The 19,726-nt window shown below is 36.7% G+C and overlaps 1 protein-coding gene across 3 annotated transcripts; it reads left to right on the top strand.

Annotated features, from left to right (window-relative positions):
* The first annotated feature begins 12,096 nt into the window (after nucleotides 1–12,096).
* LOC113298394 lies at nucleotides 12,097–17,974 on the top strand. Of its 3 annotated transcripts, XM_026547128.1 has the most exons (8): nucleotides 12,097–13,106; nucleotides 14,093–14,380; nucleotides 14,458–14,583; nucleotides 14,877–14,957; nucleotides 15,306–15,364; nucleotides 15,521–15,593; nucleotides 15,733–15,850; nucleotides 17,304–17,974. In XM_026547128.1, the coding sequence occupies exons 1-5, from the start codon at nucleotides 12,167–12,169 to the stop codon at nucleotides 15,332–15,334; spliced, it is 1,464 nt and encodes a 487-aa protein (XP_026402913.1). In that variant the 5' UTR covers nucleotides 12,097–12,166; the 3' UTR covers nucleotides 15,335–15,364; nucleotides 15,521–15,593; nucleotides 15,733–15,850; nucleotides 17,304–17,974. The 3 variants fall into 3 exon arrangements, with proteins under 3 accessions (XP_026402913.1, XP_026402914.1, XP_026402915.1); XM_026547129.1 differs by lacking the exon at nucleotides 15,521–15,593; XM_026547130.1 differs by lacking the exons at nucleotides 15,306–15,364; nucleotides 15,521–15,593; nucleotides 15,733–15,850; nucleotides 17,304–17,974 and having other exon boundaries at nucleotides 14,093–14,385.
* Nucleotides 17,975–19,726: the final 1,752 nt, after the last annotated feature.

Genomic DNA, 19,726 nt, shown 5'->3' with positions numbered 1-19,726 from the left:
TGTTTCGCTGTAAATAAACCAAAAGGATGGTCATCTTGGTTACCATGGGCTGAGTATTGGTATAATACATCCTATCATACTTCAACTAATACTACACCGTTTGAGGCTTTGTATGGCATTCCTCCTTCGGTATTAGCAACTTATTTACCAGGAAAAGCGAAAACCACAACTTTGGATGAGGCAATAACCAAGAGGAATGAAGTTTTATCAATGCTTAAGGATCAACTTCAAGTGGTGCAGAATAAAATGAAGCTAAGGGCAGATGAAGGACGTCGGGACGTTGTATATCAAGTTGGGGATTATGTGTATCTGAAGTTGCAGCCATATCGGCAAAATTCTAATGTGCAAAGGAAGAACCAAAAATTATCTCCACGATATTTTGGACCTTATAAGATTTTGGAGCGTATAGGACCTATGGCTTATCGATTGGACTTTCCTAAGGAGTCAAAGATACATTCAGTATTTCATGTATCGTTTCTGAAGAAGGCTTTGTTTCCTAACACAACTGTTACGGATAATCTACCAGAAGAAGAAGATGAGGTTGATCCAGTAATCTCCATGGTTGAACTGATCCTTGAGGTCAAGGAAAATCTTAAGGGGGAGGGAATGATAAGAAATCCCCAATTACTTAGAATTCTTAATTAAAACTAGGATTAGGGTTAGAAATCCCTAAATTCTCTTGTTTTAGGTATTAGTTTATTTTTGGAAATTGTTCTGTTTTAAGAATTTTATTTTAGATTCCTAATTATAGAAGTAGTTTCCTTTCTAGGTTACCTTTCCTTAATTTTATAGTTCAGTGGCCTATATAAGAAGGTCTAGTGTTATTAGTTTGATTATCTATGAGAATTATAAGTTTGTTCTAAGTTTCTGTGTTCTTTTAAAGTCTACTATGCTGTCCGTGGGTAAGAACTATTAAGTTCTTATCACTTTTCTTGTGGAAAGTCACCAACCAAGGTCTACCAACCTTCAAAAAACTACATCGATTTCAAATCACAGCCATGAGCACTTGTCCTATTTGCAGCACACAAGAAGAAACATAGGAACACTTGATATTCGACTGCATCAACTCAAGAGCAATCTGGAAACTAATCATCACACATCTTGCTAGAAGTCCGAACCAACAGCTACACAATCAGCATCAGCAAAGCGGCAATGGCGGAAGACAAAATCAAAACTGGCAACAACAATAACAACCAACCAACCAAAAAATCAGGTTATGCATCCCACCAACTTTCATGAGGTCTTGTCAACTACAAACATACCATCTACTAGGGCGCTGTTTGGTTTCACAATATGGCACATCTGGTTGGTAAGAAATGCAAAGGTCTACAAGAGACAACAACAAACTCCTTGGCATACGTACCAGATCATTATGGTCATGTTTGAGGAATATCAATGGGCACAACGACACTCGGCACCGATCATGGAAAACGAACCAACTACAACTCGTCAGCAACGACCAAGTTCTACAACAACGACTATCTACATAGGATGGAAGGCACCGACAATACACTGGACAAAAATAAACACGGATGAAGCATCAAAAGGGAATCTGGGACCAGCAGGAGCGGGAATCATATGCAGAAACAGTGATGGAAATGTACTTAGAGCTACGGCGGCACCTTTAGGAATAACCACATCGATGTTAGCGGAAACCTGGGGATTACTGATAGCAGTACGGATGGCGACTCAACACCAATGTCCATGAATCTGGTTTGAAGTAGACTCACAAGCACTAGTGTCTCTCCTCAAATTGCAGCAACCACATCCATGGTATCTTACAAACTGATACAAGAAATTTGATTTCTACCTAAACCCTAACATGACTCTAGCTAGACATGGCTTTCTCAAAATCCATAAACATATTAAAATCAAACTCTAGCTAATGAAAAATGAAGAATCGAAAACAAAACTTCAAAACCCTTCTCTCCTTGCGGCACTATGGCCGGGGGCCTCCTCCCTTCTCAAATAGTCACCCACCTTCTTATACACCTTCCTTTTCTTTAATTTCATTAATCAAAGTATCAAAATAAATCATTCTATGAAATATCTTGCATGCAAGTTGATGTCGTCATCAGTATCTTTCCCCAAATAGTATTTCCACCTCGTTCTTCCAATGAAATAATAAACTCCCCTTATTTCCAAAATCTCCCAAATGAAGAAAGAGATATTTTATTTTCAAAATAGTCAAGTGTAAATATTCCTCAATTAATTCTTCTCATGACAAATAAATTATCTTTCTCGGTAGAATATATTTGTAATAAAGTAAGAAATATAAAATAGTTCTCATTTTCAGTTTCCATGTGCCAACCCCACTTTGATTTCAATTCCTTTGTTGCGTTTCTGCCTCGGCTCTGAAATAATTCTATGTTGCTGATATATATGGAGATACCATGCCAACTATATTTTGTCATTTTTTGTCATTGTGGTTGCTGATATATGGAAATACCAGGCCAACCCATTTCATCATTGTGGTTGCTGATATATCGAAATACCAGGCCAACCTGGCTGCTGATACATGGAAATACCAGGCCAGCATAATAAATGCTGCTGATATATAGAAATACCATGCCATCATAATAAGTGTTGTTGATATATGGAGATACCATGCCAGCATAATAAGTGCTGCTGATATAGAAATACCAGGCCAGCATAGTAAGTGCTGCTGATATATAGAAATACCAGGTAAGATGCCGATACATGGAAATACCAGGCCAGCATAATAAGTACTGCTGATATATAGAAATACTAGGCCAGCATATTTCATCATTGTGGTTGTTGATATATGGAAGTACCAGGCCAACCACATTTTGCCATTTTCGTCGCAAACACCATTAAGTCTCACATTTTGTTGTTTATTCGCTGGATGATCGAATTCACCTGTACTTTCTACAAAAGCACTAAAATAGTATTAATAACTAAAATATTGTATCCTAGCTAATATAAATATGGGTATAAAGTGTAGCATTTACATGCTTATCAGCATCATAAAGTAACTGAGGGGAAGTAGTACGCAAGGTGAAGTAGAGCTTGGATACCCCTGCGCATTAACGGAGAAGTAAAAGCTCGCATTGTGGGTCTTGTAACTTCTTCACCGAGTTCATGAGATGGATTATTTTGTCCACTCTAGTCATAACCAAATCCCCACAAAATTGCGCATCCAAACTAGCAGGGCCTCCAAGCAGCTTAACTCCGTTAGATGCTCTGCCAATGTCAGCAGGAAAGACACCATCCTCAAAACTTCTAGGATCTGGGTTTGGCTAGAAAATTTATGTTTTGTTGATGTTTAAATGCAGTCCTCTTGTACTACCTTCACTTTGTATGATCTTGAGAGCCTTTGAAACTTCTAAAGTGTCACCAATGATGGTGCCATCATCTAAATACCACGCGTGCAAATCTAAAGAGCAATGTGCAACAATTTTGCATACTAGAGGGTGCAGTGTAAGGGCAAAGAGTAATTGACCAAGGGGGTCTCCTTGTTGAACACCCGTGGAAGAATACATGATAGATTCATTGTAATACAGCCTAGCAGGTTTGGCATAGCAGAACTCTACCCACCGCGAAACAATTAGGACACTTGCGCCTTACCTCATTGATAAGGGTTGTTCTATCCACTAAGTTAAAGGCGTTTTTAAAGTGGATAAGCATCACAGTGAGATTACTTTGTGTACCTTTGTTTAATTTTTATTTTATTTTATTTTTCTTATTTAAAAAAAAACGCCGCTAGAGCTTTTATAGAAATAAAGGTAAATTACATAGAAATGGTTGGAAGCCGGGCAACAAATTGTGCCCCGACGCCTTTTATTATTATTATTTTTTTTATATAAAAGGCGTCGCAAAGGCTTTTATTAACAAAAGAATCAAATACAAGGTACAATGTCGATAGAAGGAAACCTAGCAACAAGTTGATCCCCTACACCTTTTTGAATTGAAATACCTAATTTATAAAAAAAAGAATTACATATTTTGTAATTGAGGTCGTAATTAGCTATACAATTTCTCAACCTCTTCAAGAGAATCGCCATGTCTTCACTAAGTTCGCCTAAAGTGGAGAAAGCAAGGATGCCAAAACCATACCCATGAGCCGACACCTTATCCAAATATTTTGCCCGCTTGCGTGAAATATCCTTAGAAATGGCGACATCCAGAACAAAAGCTCGTCCACTAATACCGGAAAAAGGTGAAACACCCGTAACACCAAAACAAAAATCTTGCCCATTAACTCAATTATATACAAGAATGTCATCGGCCTTTAAAACCTTGGCGTCATCCGATAAGAGTCCAAGATTGACCTCCTTTCTAGCTACAACTCCGGCCTTGTAAAAGATACAACATCCCTAACAAAATCATGCCTAAACTTTATGCCCACCTCACTTGCGCAATGAAGTGCATGATCGCCATAAACATCCATGTTCCTCTTACAACAAACACAAACATCAATAGTGTTAAAAATAGGTACACCAAGTCTGTAACTAACAACTTCCCTGAAATGACGAGGTCCAAGTGTCTGATTAATCCCACATATTGGTACAGCTTTGAGGTAATCTTGAGCGTGGTTTCTTTGCCAAAGTATGGTATCACGTTCTGACATACCAAATTTGGTAGGCATATCTTTTTTAACAACCTCAAAATACTGCATTGCCAAAGATTTCATAGGACGAGTGGCAATAGTTTTGATATCGAAAGAAGACATCCCACATACCTGTATGAACTGTGACAAGGCACGCTGAAAGATAAGGCTTGGCGCAGATTCTGGTGGAAGATTAAGGATGACCTCCTGCAAATTTCTCGTTTGACAACAAGAAGCAAGAAAATAATATTTTCTTGTATCTTACATCGTGTGAACACCCAAACCCCTATCATTCATTGGCAGCGTAGCAATACGTTGTTGAAGGAGCCCAAACCCTGCACCATCTCCTGTAACAATATGCCGCAGAAACTGTACCAAGGGACGATCATAATAAGAAATAATTTGTCGAAGAGCATCAGGTTGGGTAGTTCTCAGATTGAAATAAAGCTTCGAAACACCTGCACAATTTCGTAATAGTAATAACTCACTTTGCGGGTCATGTAATTGCTTAACAGACTGCATGAGTTGTAAAGTTTTATCAATTTTATGCTTCACAAGATCACTGCTAAACTGCATATTACAACTCACCGTCCCTCCCAACAGCTTTACACCACGAGTAGGTCTACTAATGTTGGTCGGGAAGACTCCATCAGCTTGATATCTAGGATCAACACAGGGCCAAAATAATTCAGTCTTGCGAACAAAGATGTAACCCACGGCTACTGCCTTCATCCTAAATTATCGAGAGCGATTTAGCTACTTACATGCTATCACCAGCTATAGTACCATCATCAAGATACCATGCATGGAAATCCAGTTTGCAATGACTTGAAATCATGATCACTAGAAGGTGAAGAACCAAGGAAAATAATAGATGACCCAACGGATCCCATTGTTGTACCCCACAAACAGATGAAAGAACAGCCTCATTATAGTAGAGTCTTGTTGGTGAAGCATAACAAAATTCCACCCATCTGGAGATGCTAGGACATCTAAGTCTAACTTCCTGAATTAACGTGGTTCGATCAACCATATTAAAAGCATTAGAGAAGTCAATTAGAAGCATAGACATAGTATTTTGAGTACCTTTCATCTCCAAGAGTCGGTTTGCAGCGTGAAGAATACCTTCTGCTCCACAAGGAAACCCAACCCCGAACTGGTGATCCCCTAGATATAAAGACATATCTTTGCAAACTGATTTGGCAGCGAGATTTGAGCATAATCTACGCCATATTGTACCAATAATATAATATTATTATTATTATTATAAAAAGGAGCAACTCAGGGCAATTTATTAACGAGAAGAAAATATGTTCATTACACGTTGGTAGAAGGCAACCGAGCGACAAGCTGGGCGTCAACACCTTTTATTATTTTTTTTTATAAGAACAATTAAGACTCGTACAAAGTTTTGGTTGGTAGCCTAGCAACAAGCTTGGCACCAACATACTTTTATTTAATCAAAGGGTAGCTTAGTCATTTTGGAACTTTAGGATACCTGTTAAAATTATAGGGAGATGGTCCTCCCAAAAAAACCATGGTCTCAAAAAATAGTTCTTCCAGAATGGTTGATGGGCCTCAATACAGTAAGGACGAGAATGGTGATGTTGCTGATAGCATATGGATTATAGGGTGATGGGGACTTAGAATATTTGGGATAAATAGTGGAAGGAAAAATGATTAACTTCGAAATGTATCAAGTTGCAGGAGGGGTAAACAACTCGTGAACTAAAGTTAAATAATTGTCAATCTTCCTTAAAGGTGTTGGGGGTGTTGTAGAAGGAATCTAAAGATCGTGCAACAATGACGATTGTGCAACATGAAAATCATACTAACTAATTTCTAAAAAATATGACCAAATAAGAGGTCACCACAAAAATGAATTGTCGTAAACAAGAGATCACCATTGAAAATGAGTTAGATGAACTTGTAATTATTATTATTATTTTGCTTTATGAATTATTACTTTGCCGCTTTGTTTTGCCATATGAACTGGAATTTAGCAACTATTTTTGATATATGAACTTGTTAGAGCATTTCTCGGTTAAACCCGCAGGTCTTGGTATGTGAAGTTTGTTATCAATTTTAAATGCCTAAGTTACGCTTAAACTACTTGTTAAATTCAGACTTCGAATTACATTACACTTAGTTTGCAGAGTTTAATGGATACTTAAAGTTATCCATGAACGATTGAAGACGAAGACTGAAGATCACACGAAGAAATCATCCGTCGTAAAGGTAATTAATTGATATTTGACTTCCTTCATATGATTATCATCATCTCTATCTATTTTTCTATCTGTAAAAGAAATGAGAAGACCAGTCTCTCCCCGAATCGATTAAAATGAGAATTAAAGATCTGCAACTTTTTAAAATTACACAAAAGTCATGTTGAAGCCTCAATCACAAACCAAGCTTTAGCGGAGTAACGCTTCATCCTTTTTTAGCCATGAATAATCGATCCTTAATAAGTGATATAAGGAAAATCTGAGGGGTTTTACAAACCGTAATCCAAGAATCATGCTCCATATATTCAAGCTTCAGAGTCATACATATATCATGTATAAATATAACATCAAATTCAAGTTGAAGCTCTAGCTCAAGCCAATAACATAACTCGATTCTCGTAGAAAAAGCCATGCAAAACCAAATATATGGGATTAACACCAACTGGTATGCAAATGTATTACATCTTTCTCTCTTACGAAGAAGCCTGCAGGTCAATAAAGTGAAACCGTAGGTTAAAATACATATGCCTAAAACAATTCAGCATGAAAAAGTCAAGCATTCTGCGAGAAAGTATGCACCATCTATATACTCAGCATGGAACAAACAAGGTTCCATTATGAGTATGTGACTTAATGTAGAAGGTGAACTTTGGATGAGGGAAAAAATAGTCATTTATAAGGTCTGATCCAAGATTTACGACAAATTCAAGTCCACGTGAGTAAGACTCGGCCTTAGCTCACGTGGTTGATCCCATCTTATATGCCTAGAGCTTAGCTCATATGGCCGAAGTTCAGTCCATATACTCAATCCTCGGTCTGGCCCAGCCCAAGATATCAACCTCATGTGAGCGAGACTCCACTCGCCTCCTCATAAACGAGCCCTCATTCTGCTACATATGAGCAAGGTTATGCTCGCCTCCCCTCAACCATATATGCGCAAGGCTCCTATCGCTTCCTCATGAGTAAAGCTCCGCTATATTATGAACAAGACTTAGCTCCCGGCCTCTCGAGACCCAGTCTTTAGCCTTGGGCCTATATACACAGCTCCTAGTATAACATCCCCGCGAGATAAACTGAAGTGCCTACTCATTGTTCTCATGACGCATACACAACTGATTCCAGGAACATGAGCGAGACTTAAGTATCCAGTAAGCACGACTGACACCTTGGCCTCACGAGCATGACTCAAGCCTTACTTGGTTCTCGTGACTGATCCATAATACATCCTCGCGGGATACACTAGTCATGTCTATCTCCAAGCCTTATGACTAACTACTAGCACATCTACACGAGATACGTTGGTCATGTCTGCGTTATACGTGAACACGATTCACGACTAGATCCTAGTACATCCCCGCGAGATACGTGGTTAAGTTATGCAAGAGATATTATTAGGCATACAAGCCTCACTCTCAGTCTCACGAGCACGTCCCAACTGACTCATAGGAATGCTCACGGCTAGCAACTTAAATCTGAGACTTACAACCTTATCAAAAAATACGTTCAAACCTCTTGGATACATGCACACTCTTTAGAGGAGAGACCAACAAGAAAAGAGTTGGCCGTCATAAGCTATATGTTACACTGACCAGCCATACAAAGGCCGAGTCTCGGATCCACTCGTGTTCTATACACAACTTTAGAGGTATTTCCCACTCTTCACGTGACTCATCCTAGTCATAGTTTACAAACTAGGGAATATTATTTTATTTCATCTAAGGTCGCTACAAAGAGTATTGTTGCCCCACTAACACATCAGAACGGTGTTTGATTCAATCACACAAGTGAGGGATTGTTCAACTAGGATTTTGGTCTGGCGATATAGACAGGTGTGAGAATACGCAACTGTATTTCTCATCGCTAAATATAATAGTCGGACGAGATATTGTAGGAATTTAAGAATAAAAGCTAACACAACTTCTCTTTAGTTATTCCTTTAATCCCGGAAGGAGTGCTCCTCACACCAATCAATCCTTATCTCACCGATTTGTGATAAGAGAGTTAAAATTATAAATAGGTCATTGATCGGCTCAACTAAACACATCTCTTAGAACATTCTTCTGTAAACCTAGATTTACTCCGATCTTCTACTTCTCTCCCTAGAGTCATCCCTGATTCTTCTCTCATATGATTGAAGCAGTCTTTGAATGATCATTCTCTTGGTTTAGGCGAGGACTATTCGTGCTCAATCTCTAACAACTCACACCGAAAATCCTAAATTTCAATTCTACATATTCACCCAATTTTAGGTATCTGCAGACACATCACTAAATTATACGAGGCAGAGACTAATATTTTGCCTCAACTATTCATAGATGTGGCTAAAAGCCTTACTAAATGCCACACATTTCTTGCAAAGAAGTGCGACAATAGACTCATCTTCTTGTAATAATGATACAATTTTTTTTTCCAAACGAAGAATAAAATTCGATGTAATAGTTTAAGCGAGCAAATGCCATTCACTGTCATTTAGTGATTAACCATATTTTAGAATGAAGAATAAATAGAATTTTGACCAACAATCTCAATATGCAATGCGTAAGAGTCGTGATAGACGAGAAAAATCCCTTGAAGATTCATCTAGTACTTTATACACATATCCTTTACTAACGTGATATATCAACTAGAAGAGCAAACAAAGTCAACCGTCTACTAGTTATTTAAATTTTGAAAAAAGAAGTTCAATCAAACATTAATATCTTTTCACATTATTGTTATGACCAATATCGAGAAGGAAACAAGCTTATTCGTATTTTTTAATAATTTATTGGGGTTACAATATTGTCGGATTTGATAGTTCAATCAATTTTATTTAACTAAATTAATAAACTTAAAAATGTATTTTTTTTCTTTCGAAAAACCTTAATTGTATTCATTAATAATTTCCCGATTTGACATCAAAATCGATTACATAAGTCGGTACATGACTGACTCGGTTTACAACTGGGTTTACAATTTTCAGTAGACTAACAGGATCAAACAAACAACAATCACAAATAAAACACATAACATAATAGATGCAAACCTTGATTTGATGAAGAGATCAAACCATGCCTTGATAATTCCAGAGTTTTAATGGTAACAGTAACATGACAAGTTTAAATGATTTAGTTTGGGTTAAAAGTAACACATTTAATCACATAACAACTCTACTATGAGGAGAGATGCTAGGATCCATAGATCCAACCATTTCTCAAGGTATTTTTCAGAAAAAAAAACGCCAAAGGTAGCACAAATAATCAGAATCAATTATCTTGGCTCGGAATCGGTCAGGTTCAGTCTGAATCTTCATCGGAATCGGTATTTTGTCACTATAGGTTGTTGGTGTCTTTTGAAGTAGTGTTGCTGGTGTCTTTGGAGAAATTCTTGTTGCTGGTATCTTTGGTGAAGCCCTTATTCCTAATGTTGTATATTTGTTTGATTTTGTTCCTGTTATCATCTTGGTTACCTTCATCGATTGTGATTACAACGCCGGAAGACGAGAAGCCTATAAGTAAACCTATGATCAAAACCTTAAAAAGAAAAACAAGTTAATAACTATAAAAGATTGAACATGGAAGAACAATCAGCTAAGATTTGAAGCAAATCCAAACTGAAAACTAAAAGGTGAAAAAACAAGGTATAAAAAGAGAAAGCTAGGATTGAGAAAGTGATGAAGATGATCTGCTCAGACCATCTCCAAAGGAGCCGATCTGAGGAAAGGAGGTTCGGGCGGCTGGTTCTTTCGTTGAGAGGTTTTTAGGTTCATAGGAGAGGTTTTTAGGAGAGGAATGCACCACACTAACTACTAAGCCACTATGTTAAACCCCTTAAAAATATAGTTGAATAACTAATATATGCAATTCTACATTATGTAAGAAGACAAACCTTGATCACACATAAATTCTCAGTACTTGAAAGAGACAAAAGAGATGAAAAAACTCATTTCTCCCCCAAATACCCGAGACAAAAAACCTAAAAGAGTGAGCGCCGCTCTGCTCAGATCGGGTCCTTTGGAGCTGATCTGAGTTGATCAATCATCACCCAAAGCTTGTTTCTCCTTTTCACTTTCATATCTGTAGTTTTCGATTGGTTTGAGTACTACTTTTGGTTTTTTCCGGTGAGTTTTGCTTTGTTGTTTCAAGCTTCTTTCATAGATTTGTGGCTGTTTAGTTTTGACATGTTCTTCTTCCGATGATGAGAAGATTAGACATACATACTATTTTAGATCTGATCTCAAACCTTGTCGAAGCACCAGTTTCTTCACCGGAATCTCAAGGAATATCGGATTTAAGTTTCGTTCATGTTTTATATTTTCTTCTTTTAGCCTTAATGTTGTCCCTTTGGTTTATGTATGTAAGTCTTATAGTCTGCCCTACGTTATTGTTAGTTAGTAATGTTAGCAGGGATGGAAAAATTGTGATTTGCTGACACCAGCTTCACGACAAGCTTCTCTGGTGTGTACATGATTTGGAAATCATTTTAGATATTGTTTTATCAACTAGGGAAATAGGCAATTTATCTGGTATGGGGTGCCTGGTTGTTTACTTCACTCATTTGAAGAGTCTGCTATTGTGGAAGATCAAGTTTTCTTTCTGAGAAGTTTCAACTACAACAACAACAAAAACAACAACATCTCTAGCTATGGAAACTAAGGAAGCATCAACAAGATCAAGACCATCAACATCTTCATCAATTCACACTGTTATTAAGACTCTAATGCTGATTCAGGCTGATACATCCGGACCCAGACACTAAAAACCGATTCAGAATTCCGTAGTTACTCAAGACACCGTTACTTCAAGCTCTGTTATCGTAGTTACTCAAGACACTGTTACTTCAGGCTCTGTTACTTTGATTTTATAAGATACTATTATTTAGAAAACTTTAGTTCATGTGATCTTGATTTACATGTTTTTAAAAATGCCGGGTTGGATCTGATCCAATCACTGTTTTGTGCAAAACTAATTAGGCTCTTTTATAGGACTTGGTCCTTTTGGAATTCTGAGATTGGATACGTGTCTGTAAGTTTAGGATGGACTGGTCAAGAACCTGTGGAGTCACCATGGATTTGATGTTTGTGTTATGATTTTGAAAATTCCAGTAACAGTTTCCGATCTCCTGAATCGGCTGTATTAGGGTCCCTGTGGCTGTACCGGAGGAGGTTTTCCTCTTTTATGAGAAAAAAAAGTATATGTAACAGTGAGGACCGATACGATATGGATACCGATACGGCCAGCCAAATTTCTAATCGGTCAAACAATTTATATTAAGCGTTTTCTTCCATTCTTTCTCCCTCACTTCAAACTCAAAAGAAGATCGAACTAGAAAGAAAATAATGGTCTGAAGTTTTTTCTTTTTTTTCTTTCTTTCTGGAGTAGTGGTGGTAATGGTTACTTATCAAGCTTCCAAATTGAATCTGTCATCTTCTCATTCTTCAAAGGAGGTATTTGTTGCCTCCCTTTTATATGAACCTTTTTCTCAGTCTTTAGCTTTAATGCATTCCGATTCTTCTATACTTCTTTTCCCTGCTTTCTCTCCATTTTCACCTTCTTCTTCTGATTCTTCTAATACCGAAAAAACCCTAATTCCCCCGTCTTGTTCTTCTTCATGTTTTCTTCGTCTTCAATCGAATCCAAATTCAACTGAAGGTCGTACTGTTTTTATTGTTGCTAGTCCGCATAATGGTGGTTCTAGGGTTCTTCTTCGATTATGGGTACTACAGAAGAACCAGGTATTTGCTAAAGCCCAAGTTAATTGCAGTCAAAGTGACCTTAAGCTTGACAATAGTAAATTAGGGTTAGTCATTGATCTGACTCATGGATTTTCTGTCAAGCTTGTTGGGTCAGTTAATTTTTTCGCTTTGCATTCTGTATCTGCTAAAAAAATTTGGGTATTTGGTGCAAAAGTTGTGGATGATGAAAGTGTGAAATTAATGAAATGTGCTGTTATCGATTGCTGTCTTCCAATTTCTTCGAATACTATTTCGTTGGGGTTTTTGATTTTGGGTGAGGATAATGGGGTTAGGGTTTTCCCATTGAGGACACTTGTGAAGGCTAGAGTGAAGAAGCCTAGAGATTCTGGAAGGAGGAGAGAGGAAAATTGTGAGAATGGCCTGGACAGCGATGCATTTTCAAAGGTTCAGGGAATGAATATACCTAATGGACCAATTCGATATGCTAATGGAAGCAATGAATCGTGTAGTTCTACTGTGGCTAGTTCGAAATCTGTGGTTGGCTGTCATGGTGTCAAAAGTACTGCTTTGAAAGGGACAATTGAGATTGCTTCTAATGGCTACACTGGGAAAATTGCCGAGAATTCTTTTTCTGGTACGTTGGGTTACTTATTCTTCTATTTATCTTCCATAAGACATCTGCGCTCGATTTTCTATTTATCTCCCATAACACAACTGCGCTTCTAACCTTTGCTAATCTTCATGTATTATACAATCCAGTATAAAGGAGAAATTCAGTGCTTTGTATTATTTATTCTAGAGTTCTATCTATCTGCCTTCAGACGTGGTTTATGAAAAGGTTTTGTATCATAAGATAAGGACTTGAGTGTCACAAAGATAATGTAGCCTTCACATCACTAGTGAATATGGTCCACACTAATTAATCACTTTAATTTGCATGTCACATACCAGATTGCATGAAGTGTTTATTACATAACCTGTATAGTGGCATCATGGAAAATCTCTTCTTCTGCTACGTGATGTCCCTTTTGTTAACTAATCAAGGCTAGGGTCATACAAAACTACTTTCCAAAGTTGAGTTGTTAGGTGTTTCATTATCTTTTTTTTTATAAACACTAATGCCGCAGGCACTCTTTTCTCATAAGAAGAAATGCATAATTGAAGAAAAATCGATATTGTGCATCTCATACAGCTGCTTAGTTCTCAAAACTTTATCTTAGACTACATCTAAGCTGGAACAGATTAAATAGTAAACAATGGCAACACTGTTTGTACAACAAAAATAATTTACGGATCCTAATCTTGGTTCTCTGAGTAATGTGCGGGACACTTGTACCTACTACATCAGAAAACAATCTGAGTTTAAGTGTTGAACCTGAATGAAGTTATGGTTTTCTAATATATTTTATATGCTTTGAAAGTTAGGGAATAATGGAAATAGTCTATGCTAAAATTGATTAAGCGACCAGAAATGAAATCTTAAATCTGATAAGGATCAAAAGTATTGAAGTGGTAAACTTAAAAGTTAGTATTTGCATGTGATCATTTGTTGAGTTTAGTTAAGTTGCTGCTGCTTATATACTCCTGTTTAGTTGATTGTGCCCTATACAATACTTGCAGTGAAGCATAGGATTTTAAAGCTAAAACAGGACTCAGGTTTAGGTGGCTCGTTTTTTGTGAATTTTAAGGGTGTGGAGATGCAAAGTCAGATATTGGTCACAGTATTAAAAGCTGTTTCAGTCCAAGCTCTTTCGCATAAAAGGTTGCTAATTTTGGACTCGGTAGGAGATTTACACCTTTTGAGTATGTATGGTACATCTCCTGGGCCAGAAACCACTGGTCAGATGAGGCGTCTGGGTCATGCTATGAAAACTCAAATGCTGTTTGTTCTTCCTGATTTTTCTACAAGTAAGGTATCCCCTGATTACATTCTACATGAATCTGTAAGTGCTTTGGCATTATAATCTTTTATGTCCATTTTGCAGGAATGCATAACTTTTGGATGTCCGATGGGCCCCACACCATTCACATGATGTCCATATCTGAAATGGGAATTCATGTGAACGACACTGATAAACATGAAATTGGGGAAAAGCTGATGCAGATCTCAGGTCTTACCATGTTATTTTATCTTTCCTTATAATTATAATACTACAGATGCTTGATATTTAAGCATGGCATTGATGTTTCATTGGCTGTGGATGAAACCTACATTTTGCTTATTTATTTCAGTCTCTGTGTTTGCTTTTTTATGGAGCTTTAGCATATCTGTTTTGCACTTCTCCCAGTTTCTTTGAAGTCAAAGAACATGTTTCATCTCCAATTTTTCTTTGAATAACATGGTTCATATATTCAAATAATATTTGACTGTTGACCAAGCATTGTTTTCCATTTTCCTTGTTAGCTGTTGAAGCAATATTTTCAAGCGAAAGGATCCAGAATGTAATTCCTCTTTCAGGAAAGGCAATATTGGTTCTTGGACAAGGTGAGAAGATCTTTTTCTTTTTAAGAGAAATTTGTTTTTTAGTTAGTATCTCTTCTTGATTGAATCTTTTCCTGCAGTAGTGCAAAAGAATTATTTCGCCACAGATCCTTGAGTATTTATTTCACCTCTATAAATCCATAAAAATGATCACATGTTATCAAGAGTTCTGTAAAAGGAATAAGTAAGCACTTTTTTTCTTCCAGGAATAAACATTTTCCTTTTTCTAGATAACGTGACGCGGTGTTGGTGTGGCAGTATTTTGTTTGCAATTTGACTTAGGCATTCTTTTTTCTTATATGCCACTACTATATCTTTTCAGAATTTTGACAATCATTGTTCTCTCTGCAGGCAATATATTTGCTTACGCAATCTCCTGAAGTTGATAAGTGATTTATTTGATTGCAGTGGTAAAACCAACTGCTCTTTTTTTATTCTTTTCTTTTATAATTGTGACTCAGCTATTACAATTCTCAATTCTGTAATATTGATGCACATTTTGGTTATGGAGTTCTTGTATCTGTTGCATTTTTCTTAATATCTGTTTGGCTCTCTTACTTTGGTAGGTAATTCTGTTCTATGTCTGTCAAATTGGTTCATGCTGATGGAGTTGGCTTTATGGTTCAGTGTCCTTTGGCAGTGAGTTGTATTGCTTGTGATTTGACATGCTACTGCTATTACTGTTCTATATACCTCACACCTTTGTTGGCTCTTGAAGGTTTGTGTCTTATTTAATTAAGGGACTAAGGAAGCTGACTATGTGGGTTTGCATTTTCAGATGGCCATTGCTGGTTGCTTCTCTTTGATTACTTTGGTGCTGTTTATCCGAAGTACTGGGCTCAGGTTGTGTTGGTTTCTAGTTGCAGATATGGCCTAATGAATACTGAGCTCGAAAGGTATGATCTGGTCCTTTCTCGTGATCTATTCAATACGTGTTTAAAAACTTTTCTGTTTGACATGCCTGTACAAATTGTGTAACCATGCAATTTAAGTTGAAAAGAAGAAAATAAATATAAAAATTAAAAGCAAATTGAAATTGAAATGAAAAGGCAAATAAAAGAAGCAAAACAAAAATTTGATTAATAGTTCAAGTGAAGACGAAAAAGAAATAATTTTGGGAGGGTTGAAACTTTCCAGGCTAACCCTTACACAAGTGATGCCTTAAATGATCTGTACAGATGGTGCACGTCCTCGATCGTCGAGTACAATGTCAGCAGTTAGTAAAACAAACTAATTTAGCTCGACGTAAAATTTATTACATAGTTAAGATAATAGTAAACTTAATACTTCATCATAGACCTGTAGTCTCCTTTCTGTAAGAACTTTAGAAATCCTTTTTTTGCTCTCTTCTTAAGTCGTGTTCATAAACCATAAGAAGCGTCCTTTGTAATTTTCTGGTTAATAATGATATCTTTTGATTGATTATCTTTAAATAAGCAATAAATATAGTAAGCCTCTATTTACATCTTTCACTTTCTATTTTAGACTCCTCAAGGACTCATTAACTTTCCCTCTTTTTATTAGTAACCCTCTTCTTCGGCTCCATACTTTTAGGACAGCATACTTGTATTTGCGATACTATAATTACTATTCCATCATTCTGGTTTTATCTTTTGCTGCAACTTAAATTAGGTTCTATATCATCCAGTTTCCAGTTATATCCTGCAAACCACGTATTAAAAGGGTAATTTCTGACTAAGTTAAACCAGTTTATGGTATGATGCAAAGCTGTACAGGCTTTTTGGAAGTAAGGTTGAAAGGAAAAATAAGGTAGGTCAAAATAATGATCAATAGATGATATAACTAAAGGGATCAATAGATGATATAACTAAAGGAGAGAAAGATTCATGTGTTTGTCTTGTTTTGTTCCTTACGGGTTTAAATCCCATGTACATGGTATAGGATTTCCTACAGAGTGACCGTCTACTTGCAGTAGGCATTCTGGTTAGTCGCTCTAATTGTTTGGTGGTCGGATATCTAGGCGTTGATGGCTTTTTCATTTTTGGAAATCCTATAATTCTGGCAAAGGTTTTGTTTTAGTTCTTGTAGCGTTGCCATAAGGACCCTATTCACACACGCAGAATTATGAAAATTTTGGCATATCTTCGTAAACGACGTAGGCTAGAAGTTGCTTATATTTTGACTTAAAAGTTCTAAAACCACTTGCCGGTTCGTTTATTTTGGGTTATTAATTTGATAATTGATACTGATACTGCGTACTTAGCTTTAATTTTTCTATTCTGGCTAGGGCATTTCATTGATCATATGTGAGCAAGACCTACTGCTTGCTTTTTTTTTTTTTTTTTTTTTCACGAGATTTTGAAATATGTGGATTGATTGATATTACAGAAGGTGCAATCACCTGGTCTTGCTACAGCCTTCAGTTTATAATATCACCGGTGAATGCGACCAATGAGCTCTAATGATTTGTCTAAGCCGCGTTTGTCAGCTTGCATCTTACTTCACCTAGCAGAGTGTTGTTCAAGTGGAAGGTGCAAATGAAATCCAAGATGCAATAAGGTAATGATGATGCGACTTCTGTTTATTAAAGCGTGCTAGTAAAGAGAAAACTTGTTTATCTATTGCCTAGGATGCTTCTTCATGAACTGCAAGATGCAATAAGGTAATGATGATCCGACTTTTATTTTATTAAGGCGTCCCAGTAGGACTGTTACTTGTTTATCAATTGCAAAATTTCTTTATGCCTATATATTACAATTTAATAAACTGTTTAGTCTTTTCTATTAGTAGTGAGCATTTATATTTTTCAATTAATACACATAATTTAAGTTGTTGATGCTGAGGATATTGAGTTAGAATGATGAATCATGACGTATCTCATTCTGCTTTGACGAATTTCATCATGTTTTACCTTTTATAATTTATGGTCTCTGTTAAGTATCTCATGAGATACTGCTACTAGTGTCATCTAGTTTTTTAGCAATCTTACCACTAGTGTAACTATACTCCATCTAATTTTAATGCACAAGAATTGGGTTATCATCTGCCCTGCAATTAAATTCTGCATTTGCATGTGTTCCTTGGAGGATTACCTCAAAGACGAAGAAGTGTGAGGTCCTCTGGATGGTTTGGCTTAAGTTGATGACGTACAAAGGTTCAATAACCAAGAGGAAAATTTTGTTAAAAATGAGCAGGAAAATGAGCATTTATTAACTAAGAGGAAATCATCTGGAACCAATTATACATTACTTGGAGTCTAGGACTATATGTGAATTTTTCTGAAGTTATAATTGTTGTTCGTTGTCAGTGGTAACTTTGTTCTTCCTGATAGATCCCTTGGTATAGGAATTCTATACATGGATTTTCATTTACTTTCACTTCGAACTTATAAATGAAGATTTCTTGTGGGGACCGGCTATGTTGTATTCCTTATACAGAGGAAGTTCACATCTTCACTAATCTATTTTTGAACTAAAGTGGAGTCCGTCCGAAACAGTTCAGTACTTTCTTGACCTTGAGCATCATATAACTATATTGAAATTGTAGAGAGATTTTAGCTTAACACACTACCAGAAAGGAACCAGAACCTAGTTTGGGTTTCTCAGAGTTTTCGAATATGCAAGGGCTACCTATTAACATGGATTTCTCAAGGATTTCTCAATAAGAGAGGTAGACAGGAATTTAAATAAGAGCTTAACTATTTAAATAATTCTAGTACTAATCTTTAAGATTTGGGCGGAGAATGGAAGAACGGACACTGGGCGGAAGTTCCGTAAGTATAGGATTCTCATTAAAGGTCTGCAGAAAGTTCCGTAAGTATAGGATTCTCATTAAAGGTCTGCTTTTCTGCAGACAATGTATAAGGAAGCTGAAAACTTAAAGCAACTCTTCACTGAAGTATAAGATCGTACCAGTAAGCACCAACGGTGGAATAAGGGTCAAATTTCTTTCACTATGCACAAGAAGTTTTTTATGCATGTTTTTTCTCCTTTCTCAAATTATTCCGATACTGAGTGTATGCATAGTCACTAGTCATAATTCTTGTGAATTCTCGGGAATTATATGGTTAATTACACATTTCGTGTGCATTATATTTGTGAATCTTACAAGTGGGATATTTGTTAAACAAATACATTAGTTCACCCTTTCCGGTTCCTCTCACCATTTTGTGAAGCAGTGGTTCTCTATGAACCGAGAAAAAAAAAACAAGGGCAAAACCGACTTTCATTGTATTTTTTTCCTTTCTTGTGGATCCCAGTGGGCCCAGCCCTTAGAGAAACGTGCAGGGGTCTTGCATGTGTGTGGCGGTTTTTTAGTGTTGTTTTTTCTCGATTTATATAGACTTTTTGTTTGTGAAGATTATTGAAATCGATCCAGACACCCAGGGCACTGTTCACGGCCCTCACAGAAAATTTAAAGCTTTAGATTTTGTTTTTCACGACAAAAAAAGATAACAAAGAGCAATTTTTTTAGAAAAGGTTCTACGCCATAAAAATGGCAAGATTTCTAAACTCTGGTACCGGCATTAGTTGGGTTTGGTATCGTTTCACACAAGACAACAAAAACTATAAGTGATCCTGGTCATTGGATCACTCAAACGGTACCAGCCCTGGTACCCACCTTTAGTAATTATGGACATCATGCGAAAACAGTGAAACACCTTTAGTAATTAATAATTATGGACATCATGCGAAAACAGAAAAACGAAGAAAAGAGTTTCACGGATGTGTTTACGATAACATCCCAATTACATATTAAGGTTCACAAATTGAAACTGATGGCCCTATAAGTATATGAAAGCAACGATAGTT

Source organism: Papaver somniferum, chromosome 7 (genome assembly GCF_003573695.1).
Source record: "Papaver somniferum cultivar HN1 chromosome 7, ASM357369v1, whole genome shotgun sequence".
NCBI lineage: Eukaryota > Viridiplantae > Streptophyta > Magnoliopsida > Ranunculales > Papaveraceae > Papaver > Papaver somniferum.
Note: the sequence above shows the minus strand (reverse complement) of the source record. Positions and strands in the feature narration are given on the sequence as shown.

Excerpts from the sequence above, each read along its gene's own strand:
- LOC113298394 (XM_026547129.1), top strand. The coding sequence starts at position 12,167 with ATGGTTACTTATCAAGCTTCCAAATTGAATCTGTCATCTTCTCATTCT. Across the intron at positions 14,584-14,876 it reads AAAGCTGATGCAGATCTCAG|CTGTTGAAGCAATATTTTCA; the intron begins GTCTTACCATGT and ends TTTCCTTGTTAG. Across the intron at positions 14,958-15,305 it reads AATATTGGTTCTTGGACAAG|GCAATATATTTGCTTACGCA; the intron begins GTGAGAAGATCT and ends TTCTCTCTGCAG.